Genomic DNA, 15,457 nt, shown 5'->3' with positions numbered 1-15,457 from the left:
TATCGTTAAGTCGGTTTCCCTGGGTCTTTTCCTGTGTTGTAGTTGTGTGTCTTATTTTGATATAACTATTTACGCATTACTAGTGGTGCAACGGATCACGGTTGATCCGAAATCTGAACCGATCCCACTCCACGGTTCGGCACGCATGTGATCCGAAGATTCGAAAAAGAAAAAAAAGTATGTGTATGGTGGCGTGGTGGGTCTGTCAAGCGATGGTTATGGCCAGCGCTAGCGGTCCAAGTGGAGGAGTTTGCGGTATTTAAGCAGCCCTTTGCTGCCCAATCCGACCGGGCTAAAGCTATTACAGCTATTGGGGTGTTTAGCTGCAGACGGGAGGCTGTATTCCTTTGTGCAAAACAAGGGGTTTAAACTATGATGAACGAGCCACGCTATGATATCTCGTTGCGCATCCACTTTAGGGTTACAAGATCGTACCCAGGCATGTATGAGCAGAAGAAGTTTAAAGTTATGGCTGAACTGTCCCGGGCATCTTCTGTTGCCCAACTACTACAAATGGGTGGACCTCCGGGACAACGGAAAGCCACGTGACCGTGACCGCTCATTATATCACAGCGGAGTGGTCGATACAAAGCCCTGTACTGCCCTATAGATTACATTAGATTAGATGAAACTTTATTTATCCCTCGGGTGGGTTCGTCCGGGAAATTCAGTTTCCAGTAGCACAGTAATGGTAAATGGCCTGTATTTGTATAGCGCTTTTACTAGTCCCCCCCTAGGGACCCCAAAGCGCTTTACACACCCAGTCATCCACCCATTCACTCTCACATTCACACACTGGTGGAGGCAGCTACAGTTGTAGCCACAGCTGCCCTGGAGCAGACTGACAGAAGCGAGGCTGCCATGTACCGACAGAAGTTGCAGAATGTGAGCAGAAATATACTCTATATACACATATATAAATACAGAGTATACAAAAGGGATAAATAGAATAAATAGGAATAAGAATACAAGGGAACGGCACATTTCAAGTATTGTGAGTCTATTACACAGTTGGATATTAACAAAAAGTATTGCACAGTGAAAAGGCACTACTAACAGGCATCTCCGAAAACGTTAGAGCACTTATGCAAATATGTGATGTCTTGATAAATCGAGCAGATATTAGAAGTTTACACAGAAACATTCTCGCATGAAAATATCTTAAAAGTTTATTTTGTGACCCAGACAGAGTAATATTTCAAACTCCGCCACTCTGTGGTCCTCCGCCACTGCCTCGTTTGAGTTTTGGACGAAATGGATTCTGGGATATTGCATTTCATCATTTCGAGCTGATTGGAGACCAGAACAGCCAATCAGATTTTTTTGCAAGTCTGTGATTGGCTGGTTTTGTGGCACAAATATAATGGTGTACAGAAAGAGTTGAGCGCGCGAGCAACACATTGCGAGCAAGCGCAAATGCAAAAACTGAGCGAGAGGGGCTGCTGTTGTGTGTGTGTGGATAATAGCAAACACTGAAATACAGTTTTTGCACGCAGCAATGAATTTTGTTCACTCAAATTCAGCTTTTCTTGGCTCAAAATAAATTTCTCCTCAAAATACAACACTTGCACCTGCAAACTTTTTTTTACGTGCGCTCAGAATAGTGGCACAAAAATAACGGCATACTTGGAGAGTGCAGCGGGAGGGAGGCGGGGCTCCTCGGAGAGTGCAGCGGGACGGAGGCGGGGCTCCTCGGAGAGTGCAGCGGGAGGGAGGCGGGGCTCCTCGGAGATTGCAGTAGTCCTGATAGTGGTGGCTGACTTGTCATTGAAGAATGCTGACATGACAATAAATGCCTTGCCATATCCCCACGCCGTATGATGTATGATGAGCATATCATTTTGTCTGTAAGAGAGAAAAACCCCCACATGTAAGTTCAAAGTAGTTGTATAGAATGTAATCAGTTTATCCAACAATCAGATTGCACGTGTTAACAAAAACATCCAAGCCATCCTCAATAATAAAGGCAAAATGGTATGGATCACTAGAGCTGTCAAGAAATGTGGTGAATAGGAAATAAAAATATATTTAATGAAAACACACTTTTTTTCTAGCTGATGAATGCACTGAACTGTACAATGTGAAAAGCAACTTGTAAGTCAACAAAGAGACTGCAGAAGTGCTGAAAAGAAGTGCATATTTATAACTTTATGTTGGGTCTGCGCCTCCACAGGCCCTGCTGGTTTAGAAACTTATTCCCGTTAACGAAGCAAGACGAACAGCAATTGATCGATTTTACTTGCTAGCAAGGGAGGCTGGTCGGAACCAGGATCTTGGAGCTGAACGCTCCTCACCTGTTTCCTTCAAATAAACAGCCTACCATGCAGCCTTTTTATTGAATACAGTTACAGTTTACACAGGCACCACCCATTGTAACATCCTCTGGCATGTAAAAGATTTGGGGAGACAATTCTTTAAAAAAAACATAATTTACCAGACACTCTGTTTTTTGTAACATACATATCTATTGACATATAACAGACAATTTAACAAAGGCTAACTCAAATCTGGGCAATAAAAAAGCAGTAGAGCATAGAATAGAGAATATTAGTATTTATAAATATATAAATCGCTTTCTGACGAACTTTTCAATGTTGATGCAGGTGGAATGAAAGACATGAATAAAGTGCAATATGCAGTGAATGGAACGATGTGCATTGATGTTACTGAAGGTGAAAAGTAGTGAAGTGAATTTGTTTGATAACAAGCAAAAAACAAATACGTTTTAAACTGACCACTAAATGCCAACCAGAGGTGTCAAAAGTCCACACATTCCTTACTAAAGTTTAGATACCACTGTTTAAAAATACTCGACTAAAAGTAGAAGTATTCACTCAACTTTTTACTCAAGTGGAAGTAAGAAGTACAGTATTTTGTACTGTACAAAAGTTTAAAGTAATCTTGCAAAGCAGCGGGGGGGGTATAGTGTAATGACCCTGATTTGAAAATGTAGGGAGTACAAAGTGCAGATACTCGTGCTAAAATGTAAGAAGCAGAAGTATAAAGTAGGCACAAAAAAGTACAGCGGTAAAGTACAGATACCAGAAAATTCTACTTAAGTAATGAAGTATTTGTACTTTGTTACTTTCAGTCTCTGATGCCAACAAAAAATCATATTCTAATGCAAAATGTGTATTTTTTGTCATGTCGCCCACAGAAGCCCTTAATCCAGCTCCGCTTAAACCAGGGCCAGTAAACAGACACATCACGATAAAAAAACATTTAAAAATGACCGTTGTTGTAACGCAAGCAGAGTGCCAACATGATCAGTGTCAGCAAACTAGACGATTCCTAGAATTATGAAATTACTAACGGCAAATGTATGGCGTTATTTTTGTGCCACTATTCTGAGCGCACGTAAAAAAATTTGAGCATGGATGAGTGAGTGACGTGACTGACACAGCTGGCTGCAGAGAGGCTCGGCTGAGCCAAAAAAGACTGAACTGCATCATTATTTTTGTTGAATAGATTTTTTTTGTACCTTAACTGGGTTCCGGAGGCAGTTTATAACTTTTGCGAAGATCGGGAGATTTTTCCATTACGCTGCGTTATTGACGTCTGCAGTCGGGTCTCTCATGTTCGCTCTGTTTACGGAGCTCTGTTAGCTTGGTCATTTAGACAATAGGCTGTTGACAGAGTAATGTTAACGCTCGGTTAAAAAGGTTAAAACAATGCTTGTGTAGTTGTGTCGAATTGTATGCACTTGTGTGAGTTATATGGTACGTTTAAGTTACTCTGTCTTTTGCAGACAGCAAGACGTAGGCCAGTTAACCTTAGCGTAGCTTCCCGTCACTCATTAACTTAGCTGAAACTCCCCACATGGATTTGGGCAACCAAATAGAAAAGAGTGTAGCTGCTGCTGAGCACCTCTTGGTCCTCCACCGGCCAAAAAACTCAAGTTCTGTGTGGAAGCATTTTACACTCAGTGCTGCAGACAAAACCAAAGTAATATGTAATGTTTGCAAAAAGTCAAATCAGCAGAGGCAGAGATATAAAACATCTGTCAACATCTGCTATGCATAATCACATGCACTTAAAGCATCTTCTTCTGGTACTGTCTGCCAACTCCCCCCACAAGAACCAATTCATCATCACAACCATATAGATCGTCTTGACAAAATGTAATGTTTCCATTTATCCCAAATCTCAACAAATTTGTTTGAAATCTGTTAGAGATGGTAATCTTTTCCATTTTAAATAACTCTTAGACAGTCTTGTGCCAGTCATTTAGTGATGCAATTTTTACACTTAGCCATTTGAAAAAATGTAGGTTTGAGCATTAACGGGAGAGTTGAAAAGAACTGCTAAATGCGTTATGAGCATTATTCAGATGAGAGCTGAATTAGAAATCAGCTATGTGGGGTGTAAGGTCATTGTATTGAAGAGAACAGGGAGCTTCTGTGTCTGAGGATTAGGCATGCTGTTAGCTTGGCATCTGGTCCTCTCGCAGCACAGCAACACTGTTTCATGAGACAGCAGTGCTGCAACATGAGGGGAGAACCGGGAGGTTTCACTGCATGTGTGAGTTATTTTTGCTACTTTTGGTAAAACTGAGGCTGTGGTTGCTTTTTTAACCTACTAGGACCTGGCGTCCACATATGGGGACATCACATTTTGGGTTATTTAGACCAAAATACTCAATGTTGCTCCACAAGGGTCTGATATCCACTTACGAGGACATTATACTGCTACTGTTCTATCAAAATTTTAAACGAATATCCTCAGATGTGGCTCTCATTTTTCTTAGAACAAAAATTAGGTAAAAAAAAAAAAAAATCACGTAATTCTTTGTTTTTACATTTATCAGGTCCCAATCAGCCCAAAAGGAAATTAAAAATGCTGCCGTGGAAGAGTTCGGGTCTTAGGAGGTTAAATGAATAACATGTTACAATGTTCTGTTACCATGGTAACAGTGGATAGTTTTGAAATGCACTGGATTATATGAAGGAGAGCGTTTATCTCAGAACTTGTTGAATTAACATTGAGGTACACACAAAAAACACATTCTTTAAATGTCTGAAAACCCTAACAAACCCTAACACATGCATAGTTGACATACAGTATATTTCTGAATCTTGATTCTCTCAAAATAATTGAGTGACAAATAATAACTGGTTCATAGAGACTTACACATTTACTCACCACACTATTTCAAGAGCTTTGGGGGATTTGCATAAATTTCCCTGCATTCATCTGCTTCTGTAAAAGCCTGCTTTAATTTGAATGATAAAAAATTGAACTGTGACTGTTCTTAGTGTATTTCAAAATATACATCTAGAAAGTTTTTAGTCCATTAATTTCTTAATGGGCTAAAAAAGTTGATTTATTATTTCTAAATACAGAAATGCATGGAAACATTGTTACATGATTGGGGCAGAAACATTATTTAGTGTCTGGTTGTGAATACTAATGCATTCTTTTTATTAATATCCATTTAAATGTAAATGTAAAAGGCCATAGTGCCAGATCACTTGCCACGGCTTTGATTCTTTAGTAAAACATGGCTGGCCATTCAAAAAATGTTCCTGCACTTTGAAAATAAAAACACTCATCGGGATCGGGTTTTTCAGGCACCAAGGCTGTGGAACTCTCTTCCATTGTCTTTACGCTGTCTAGACTGACTCCTTTGAAAAGCAGCTGACATTTCTATACAAACAAGCTTTTCATTGTTTCATATTATTTTATTTATATTTCTGGTTTTATTGTTTTATTGTGAAGCACATTGTGATTTCTATCTGTGGAAAGTGCTATATAAATCAATTTTACTTACTTACACTTTAACCGAATATTAAAAAGTTCACTTGAGTCACAAAATGCAAATGCTTTATATTATATGTTGTAAAGACAACCTAACAGATGTTCAGTTCATAGCTACAGAATGCAGTGAAAGTATTGCAGTTACTCAAACTGACATTCATGCAAAATACCAGGATATATTTGCACAAGTGCAGCTACCTGCCCGGTCAGATAAGACCACATATTTTCTGTGGACATTTTCTTCCTGGGTTTTGCAGTTTTAAAGATAATTTTATTAACACTCAAACACTACCAAAAACAACCTTTAGTCTGCAGCTCTGACAGAAAGGTCCAAGCTGCGGACTAAAGGTTGTTTGTTGACCTCAACTTGCTCTCTGATGCATCCATCCACGTGGATCCATGTGTGAGAATGTCAGATAGAAAGCACTTAGAAAAAGAACTGTTTGTATTAATGGTGTGAATAATGGGTGAATGAGGCTGTGTAAAGATCTTTGAGTGCTCCGGGAGAGTAGAAAAGTGCTGTATAAGAATCAGCCCATTCACCATTTGACATATCTACCATCCACTTAAGCCAATCAACTGTCAACAGCCCCTACATCATTTAACATGTGTATGTTCACAGATATCCAGGGGTTCTATGAAGTGACTCTATTAAACACACAGAAAAGCTCCAAGCAAAAGCTAGAGGAACTCAACCACATGGCGGACAAGTGGGAGAAAAGTCTTTCTGTACCAAACTCTACCTGTCCAGTAGAGCAGGTGAGTGTCTGACACACTGTATCAGCCCTATAGATAGTGAATTACCTTTTTATGACAAGGGTGTCTGCCTGCTAAAGCCTTTTGGAAAGTAAAACAGACAAAGGCTGAGCGGTGAAGCATTAACAGCAATAGCATGCTGAGTGTGGGGATAAAAACCCTTTTAAGAGAGCCATGAGCAGGTGTAGGGAGATGTAGTTTCTGGTGATCAGTCATCTGAATCTGACTCTTGACAATCAGTGTGCTATTCAGCTGAATGTGATAATCTGAGCTGCTAATTCTATATTTGTTGTGCTTTACTGGAACTATACCTTAATTCAAGTACCCTGCAAAGTGTGAGCAAATGTGTTGAGGAGAACATGGGGTATTTTTTAGCACCTGCACCATTTGCACCATACTGTATGTAAGTAAAGGCATGACTACTCGGTGTAAAAAGTGTTGTTTAGCTTTCTAGATAAGTTACTTTGACCACTGAAAGTATCGAAAATGGATATAGCTACCTTGACATCCACTGGTTTGTGAAAACCCATTGCTGCAGGCATCTTGGTGTTTTGAAATTGGACGCGATGAGGGAGGGGTGCATCTGACTGAGAAACTGGACACACCCTGCACCCTCCTTTCTCACACACAAATGACCAAAATTTACACAGCGAACGTAATGTTGTATTTAGTATGACCTAAAATGAGAGACAGCCTGTAAACTCAGCTGGGAAGTGTTTACAGGTTCAGCACAGAGGCCTGTTTCCCATAGACTTCAATTAGCCCTTTTCCACTAGTACCTACTCAGCTCAACTCGACTACGTCATTTTCCATTACAATTCAATACCACCTAGTGTGCATTGGGTCATTATAACAAAATGGCCCAGAGTCTTTACATGTTATTGCGATGTAATTTATATGCAACACAACACTATAACAAAGGAGCACGTGAAGGCAATGGTCTGTGTACAGCTTTTTGTCAGACTCAGAGACCAGCGTATTGTTCTTTGTGTAGTTATTTCTCTCGTTGCAAAGTTTCAAAAATGGTGATTTTGATTTTCGTGAAGGAGAGGCTTTTATGACTCATTGAGTGACACCACTGATTGGCCAAACTGTGGAAGCTATGTCAATCTTTTATACTATGTCTGTGACAATCTGGTCTTTAAGTCTGACGACATTAGCCGTTTCCAGGTCCAAACTCCCCTTCAGGTCCCAAAGTCAAACGAACACTGTGGCATCACTGAGAGTTACAAACTGTCTAAATTCTTTCATCTGTAATAAAATCATCAGTGTTGCTGCTTTACCAGGTGTAACAATTAAGTTTAACATCCAGGTATCCATGAGAACAGGATTTATTAAATTTAACAAAGTTAGAAGTTAGCAGGAAGTTAGCTCGCTAGGGAGAACAGCAGGTATTGGAGAAGGGGGGATTTTATAGGCTGAAGCCGGAGGGGGCGTGAAGGAGGAGTGGTCCCGCTCCTGAAATTCAGATGATATCTCCACGAGTAGTTTGGACCTGGAAGCAGGATTCATATGCTCCTCCTTCAGTTGTTTGTGCATTTTATATAGCACCCTGTAATGTTAATTCAATTTGATTTTATTTATATAATGTTTTATATTGTAAGGTAGACCCTACAATAATACATACAGAGAAAAACCCAACAACCATATAGCCCCTTATGAGCAAGCACTTAGGCGATAATGGGAAGGAAAAACTCCCTTTTAACAGGAAGATGCCAGAACCAGGCTGTGTGAGGAACAGGATTTTGAATTCTGGATTTAACAGGAAGCCAATGAAGGGAAGCCAAAACAGGAGAAATCTACTCTCTCTTTCTAGTCCCTGTCAGTAGGGCTGGGCCACATTATACCGTTCACGGTAATACCGGTATAATGTTAGGCAACGATAGGAAAATGAAATATCGCGATAGAATGGGAGTAAAACGCGCATGCGCAGTGCCTTTGTTTTCATACGCACATGGCCGATTGTTGAGTGAAACAGATGAACCAGAATTGGTTTGTAAAAATGGTGCAACTTCAGTGATGTGGAACTGGTTTGGTGTTTGTCCGTCAGATACACAACAAAGCACATTTTTTGCAGAACATGCAAGCGGCCGTTGTTATTGTCATATTTGTCGGACTAAGATGCTCTTAAATCTGGGAGTAATCTGGGTCCTAAACTCCATATGCTTCAGGTCAAACAACACTGCAGCATCACTTAGAGTTAAAAACTGTCTAAATTCTTTCATCTTTAATAAAACGATCAGCATTGCTGCTTTACCAGGTGTAACTATAAAGTTTAACTTCCAGGCATCCATGGAAACAAAAGTTATTACATTTAACGGAGTTAGAAGTTAGCAGGAAGCTAGCGGAAGTTAGCTCGCTAGTTTCACTAGTTACCTAAGCATGATATAGCATGTTCTGACGGAGAGATTTCTGAAAAAAATCAAACGTACAGCTCTGCTATCACTTCCAACATAAATGAAGACAGGAAACTAAACAGCAGTGACGTTTGTAGGGTTACTGAAGTTGGGCTACCTGGTATATAATGATGTGCTACGTGATCGCTAGTGACACAGCTATGTTAGCATAACATAGTGAAGCTGGAGGACAAACACTAACACTTTTCCACTTATAAAAGTTAACGTTAAGGTTCTTCATGGTTAGAGACAAATGCAATCGCATGACAGGATGCTGTAAACGGACCAAACTTCAGTCAGGAGAACAACTGAGATAATCCATCCACAATACGAGGTTAGTCATTAATATACTGCAACAACATGGGAATAGAGCAGCTGCCAGAGAATTCAACATTAATGAATCAATGGTACAGAAGTGGAGGAAGCAAGAAGAATGAGTTTAATAAAGTTTGATTTATCTGACTGCTTTGTTTCGCTTAATGTGCCTTATAATCCCGTGCACCTTATGGTCCGAAAAATGCGTACTGCACACTGCAGTTTAATGTTGCAAAGCACCTCTTTTTAACTTCAGTGGATATTATACATGGTTATGCTCAGGATATGTCAGCCCATTTCTGCTGGAAATGCCTTTTGGTTAAACTTTCAGCAAGGAATTTGCATTTGCACTGTTACATTTTTATAAAGCTTTAATGTACATAAAAACCAGCTTCTTGTTTAAGTGAAAATAAATGGAAGGTTGTCTTTTTGCGCTAGTAATGTTGTGGAGTTGTATTTTGTCTCGCATCAATTATATCGTCAGTTATATCGTTATCGCAAATTTTCAAATATATATCGTGATAAATATTTTTGGCCATATCGCCCTGCTCTACCTGTCAGGACTCTTGCTGCAGCATTTTGGATCAGCTGAAGGCTTTTCAGGGAGTTTTTAGGACTTCCTGATAATAATGAATTACAGTCGTCCAGCCTGGAAGTAATAAATGCATGAACTAGTTTTTCAGCGTCACTCTGAGACAGGATATTTCTAACTTTAGAGATGTTGCACAAATGGAAGAAAGCAGTCTTACATATTTGTTTAATATGTGCGTTGAAGGACATGTCCTGGTCAAAAATGACTCCAAGGTTCCTCACAGCGTTACTGGAGGCCAAGGTAATGCCATCCAGAGTAAGAATCTGCTTAGATACCATATTTCTAGGCTTTTCAGCTGTTTCTGTGCTGTGATGAGCTCTGAAGCCTGACTGAAACTCTTCAAATAAACCATTCCTCTGCAGATGATCTGTTAGCTGTTTGACAACTACTCTTTCAAGGATGTTTGATATGAAAGGAAGGTTGGAGATTGGCCTATAATTAGCTAAGACTGCTGGGTCTAGAGATGGCTTTTTGAGTAAAGGTTTAACTACAGCCAGCTTGAAGGCCTGTGGTACATAGCCGATCATTAGAGATAGGTTGATCATATTTAAGATCGAAGCATTAATTAATGGCAGGACTTCTTTGAGCAGTTTTGTAGGAATGGGGTCTAAAAGACACGTTGATGGTTTGGAGGAAGTAATTATTGAAGTTAACTCAGAAAGATCAATTGCAGAAAAAGAGTGTTGTGGAAGTTTTCCATTAAATAAAGCCTGCAGACGAGCGGTGAGCGGTAGCTAACATTCTTTAAACAAAAAACACAAAGCACAGACAACCCAGCTTGTGGAGAGCCTACATGACCGCGGGGCAGATGGTCAGCAGAGTCTGAGCCTAGCATGGCTCTCAGTTAAATACCTTCTCCAGGAACAAAAGGCAGTACACAGCTGTTTCACACCTTAAGGTTCACACTCCCTTGCTACCTCGCAGAGTCCTCAAAGAGACAAAAGAGTCTTCCTGTGGAGTCGTCTGCTTCCCCCAACTTCCTTGCTACACCCCCACCATTTGTCTTACTGTATGAGTGTGAGACTTGTTAAAATCCAGTGGCACCAAGGCATTATACAACAAAATAATGTGATTAATACATAAGTAAAGGAAATTCCTATACAAGAGTCTAACTTAACATCAATGGTACTAAGAGTAGCTGTAGATAATATTACATCTGTGGGATGATTACTGGTAATTTTTCCTCTAATGATAAAAATGTTATTTGTGAAGAAGTTCATGAAGTCATTACTAGTTAACGTTAAAGGGATTGTTGGCTCAAAAGAGCTCTGACTTTTTGTCAGCCTGGCTACAGTGTTGAAGAGAAACCTGGGGTTGTTCTTATTTTCTTCAATCAGTGATGAATAGTAAGATGTTCTGGCTTTTGTGGAGGGCTTTCTTATAAAGCAGCAAACTATTTCTCCAGGCTAAATGATGATCCTCTAGATTTGTGACACGCCATTTCCTCTCCAGCTTACGAGTCATCTGCTTTAGGGTACGTGTTTGAGAATTATACCACGGAGTCGGTACTTCTGATTTGAGACCTTAGTTTTCACAGGAGCTACAGTATCCAGAGTCGTACGTAGTGAGGAGGTGAAATTATTAACAAGATAATCGACCTCTGTTGGGGTAGCGTTCAGATAGCTGCTCTGCTCTGTGTTGGTACAGGGCATTGAAGATGATAACAGTGGGTGGATTATATTCTTAAACCTAGTTACAGCGCTTTCAGAAAGACATCTACTTTGATAAAGTCTACTCTCCACCGCTGTGTAATCGATTATTGTAAATGTAAATGTTATCAGGAAATGATCAGACAGGAGAGGGTTTTCAGGAAACACTGTTAAATGTTCAGTTTCTATGCCATATGTTAAAACAAGGTCTAGAGTGTGATTAAAGTGGTGGGTGGGTTCTTTTACATTTTGAGAGAAACCAATTGAGCCTAATAACAGATTAAATGCCATGTTGAGGCTGTAATTTTTAGCATCTACATGGATGTTAAAATCACCCACAATAATTATTATCCAGAGTCGTACGTAGTGAGGAGGTGAAATTATTAACAAGATAATCGACCTCTGTTGGAGTAGCGTTCAGATAGCTGCTCTGCGTTGGTACAGGGCTATATATAATTCCCTTCTCGCCCCTCTCGAAGGCTCGTTCAGGTGTGGGACTTTGAGTCATAGGCCTTCTTGTAATCAATCCATGCAGTGCACAGGTTGGTCAGCCTAGTCTTGCAGTCTCGGCTGGCTGCTCGGTCTACCAGTAGCTGGTGTTTTGCGCCTCTTGTATTTTTGCTAATCCCTTTGTGTGCCCCGCTCATGTGCCTGTTCATGTTAGCCGCTATGATGCCTGACAGGAGCATCCATGCGGTACTGAGGCAGGTTATTGGTCGGTTGTTGGACGGGACCGGTCCCTTCTGGCTATCCTTGAGGATCAGGACTGTCCGGGCTTTGGTTTGCGTGGGGAGAGGTGGGTATTCCTCCTCAGAAGAGCATCGGCCATGTTTACCATAATTCCCATGGTCCTCACATTGGGAGCCTTGAGCGCGTGGCTGAAGATCTCGGAGATCAAAATCCTTTCTTTGTAGCACTCAAGCAAGGCTTAGTCCGCTGGGTCCATAGCGAGGTCGTGTTCTTCTGTCACGGTGAGCTGTGTGGCAGGAAGAGGTTGGACCCAAAAGCAGGACTCTGAGACAAAAACTTAGAGCAGCAGCTTCAATACCTGACAAAACAAATTACAAACAAAGTACATGAACACTAAGGAAACAAACGAAGATAAATTAGAACTAAGGATCTCCCAACTTGGCAACTTATGACCTGACGAGACTTGACATGACTGGAGAACATTGAACTAACAGAAAAACGCACAGCTCACGTGGGAATGTACAACAGGAGGGAATACCGCTGGACCTAATCTGATATAATAAGACAGGAAGGAAGCAAAATTGAATACACTAACACAGGACACGGGACTATCAAAATAAAAAAAAAGCAAGTCAAGTACGGAGACGAGGACGAAGCCACTCGAGCTTAACACTGAGACTGAGGAAGAAACAATATTAGTCTCCCATAAGTGCAATATTATTAAGTGCAATTTTTCTGATCCAACATAGTATTTTATTCTATTTTTTTCTAGTGATGTCTTCTTTTTGTTTATAGTATGTTATTCTATTTTATCTTTTTCTATTCTTTTGTTTTTCTTAATTTTTGCTGCTCTTAACTTCGTACTGTCCACTTTCTGCCATGACCAAACAAATTTCCTACGAGTGGGACTATTAAAGGTTTATCTTATTTTATTATAGAAACTATAAATATTGCATGAGCCCACACAATTCAAGAACCAAAACCACAAATGATACAAAATCAAAGAATATAAGAAAAAACCCAAAAACACATCAACACTGGGTCACAGATCCAGTGCCATGACACTGCCAGTTTTAGAGAACAATAAAATGCTGTTTCTGTGAATATCAAAATTTTATCTTGTCCATTCATGATCCACGAGTAACAAGTATGCTTACCTATACAAATGAGGTGTCATTGTTGGTCCCTTATAAAAAAAGAGTATATGTGTTTGATTGATTGTTGTCAGAACTATATTATATTATTCTTGTATTATTTAGAAAAAGTGTAGAACTGGTCTGTGGGCATCAAGGCTTTATGTTTCTGTGCTCATTGCATGTTTAAATTAAAAGGGGACTAACCAGTTTGATATTCGACTCATAATATTAATAACAATAAAACTACTACTACTACTAATAGATGTAGTTAAACTTGTAGAGGTAGTCATAGCCTGTTCTTTGTAGTAACAACTCAACCTACAGCGTCATGTGCGTGCGTTATCGTTTATATAGTTCCAAAGAGACTGAAAATAATCTCTCTGTAACAGCACGATCTGCTGAACCACTTTACTAACGTCATCTAGTACTGTCATGATAGAGATAACTAAAGAGGATTAGTCCTCATAGACTGATGATCCCTCCATGAGGCTGTCAGTACACTGTTATATATCCTGTTTTGCTGCCACTGTCAGGGCTCTGTGTGCGGGGAGGTGGAGATGTGGATCCAAGTGCAGGACTCTGAGACGGAAATATAACTGAAAACCTCAGCTTTATTGCTGGCACCAACAAAACAGAAACCAAACATGAAAACACTAACTGGACCACACAGGCAGGATCTGAGGGTACGACGCGACACCGAGCATGGAAAACACAGGGCTTAAATACACAGGGTAGTAATGAGGGAATGGGCAACAGAAGGGAGTCACAGCTGGGGGAGATCAGGGCTAACGAGACGGGGGAGCTAAGCTGCACACACTAACATAAGACAAAGACTTTCACAATAAGACAGGAAACAAGAATTACTAAACCAGATGCAGACATGACACTGAGAGACAGACTAGACACTGAACAGAAACTGCAATGAGAACCCAAAACCTAAGAACTGATCCCTCACCAAGAATAACAGAAACATATCTATAATGATAATAATAAACAAAGCACCAGAACATCAGAAAACAATCCATAATGCAAAAATACACCAAAACATAATAAACTCAAAATACTGGGTCCAATGGACCCAGAACCGTGACAGCCACAATCAGACGGATTAGGCAAATGTACTAAGAACTAACGAGATGCCAGATGGCTTTATCCAATTAAATTATGGGGTCCAAAGATGTTCATCTATCTCATATATATAGCACCGAGTGCTCCGATTACCACGGGGACCACTGTTACCTTCACCCTCCACATCTGCTCCAGCTGTTCTCTGAGCCCTTGGTACTTCTCAAGGTTCTCGTGTTCCTTCTTCCTGATGTTGCTGTCATTCACTACATCGATCACTACGGCCGTCTTCTTCTGTTTGTCTACCACCACTATGTCCGGTTGGTTAGCCACCACCATTTTGTCCGTCTGTATCTGGAAGTCCCACAGGATCTTAGCTCGGTCATTCTCCACCACCCTTGGGGACATCTCCCATTTTGACCTCGGGACTTCCAGGTTATACTCGGCACAGATGTTTCTGTATACTATGCCGGCCACTTGGTTATGGCGTTCCATGTATTCCCTGCCTGCTAGCATCTTGCACCCTGCTGTTATGTGCTGGATTGTCTCTGGGGCATCTTTACACAGTCTGCACCTGGGGTCTTGCCTGGTGTGATAGACCCCAGCCTCTATGGATCTTGTGCTCAGAGCTTGTTCTTGTGCTGCCATGATTAGTGCCTCTGTGCTGTCTTTCAGTCCAGCTTTGTCCAGCCACTGGTAGGACTTCTGGATATCAGCCACCTCCTCTATCTGCCGGTGGTACATACCGTGCAGGGGCCTGTCCTGCCATGATGGTTCCTTCTCTTCCTCTTCTTTGTTGGGTTTCTGCTGGCCGAGGTATTCACTGAGCATGTGGTCAGTTGGGGCCACCGTTCTGATGTAACTGTGGATGTTCGTTGTCTCATCCTGGACTGTGGTGCTGACACTCACCAGTCCACGGCCCCCTTCCTTCCGCTTAGCGTACAGCCTCAGGGTGCTGGACTTGGGGTGAAACCCTCCATGCATGGTCAGGAGCTTCCTTGTCTTTATGTCAGTGGCTTCTATCTCCTCCTTTGGCCAGCTGAGTATCCCAGCAGGGTACCTGATCACAGGCAGGGCGTAGGTGTTGATGGCCCGGATCTT

The 15,457-nt window shown here is 40.9% G+C and overlaps 1 protein-coding gene across 1 annotated transcript in view; it reads left to right on the top strand.

The window, feature by feature from the left end:
* Positions 1–15,457, top strand: part of dlg2 (discs, large homolog 2 (Drosophila)) — a 173,947-nt gene that overhangs the window by 35,896 nt on the left and 122,594 nt on the right. Inside the window, exon 3 of the mRNA XM_085364216.1 lies at positions 6,380–6,516. Coding sequence (XP_085220342.1) covers positions 6,380–6,516 — 137 coding nt within the window. The remainder of the gene's footprint in view (positions 1–6,379; positions 6,517–15,457) is intronic.

Source organism: Diplotaxodon limnothrissa, linkage group LG10 (assembly GCF_057381915.1).
Source record: "Diplotaxodon limnothrissa isolate DT_005_m linkage group LG10, D_limnothrissa_male_GT1.1, whole genome shotgun sequence".
NCBI lineage: Eukaryota > Metazoa > Chordata > Actinopteri > Cichliformes > Cichlidae > Diplotaxodon > Diplotaxodon limnothrissa.
This window is presented reverse-complemented; position numbering and strand designations above follow the sequence as displayed.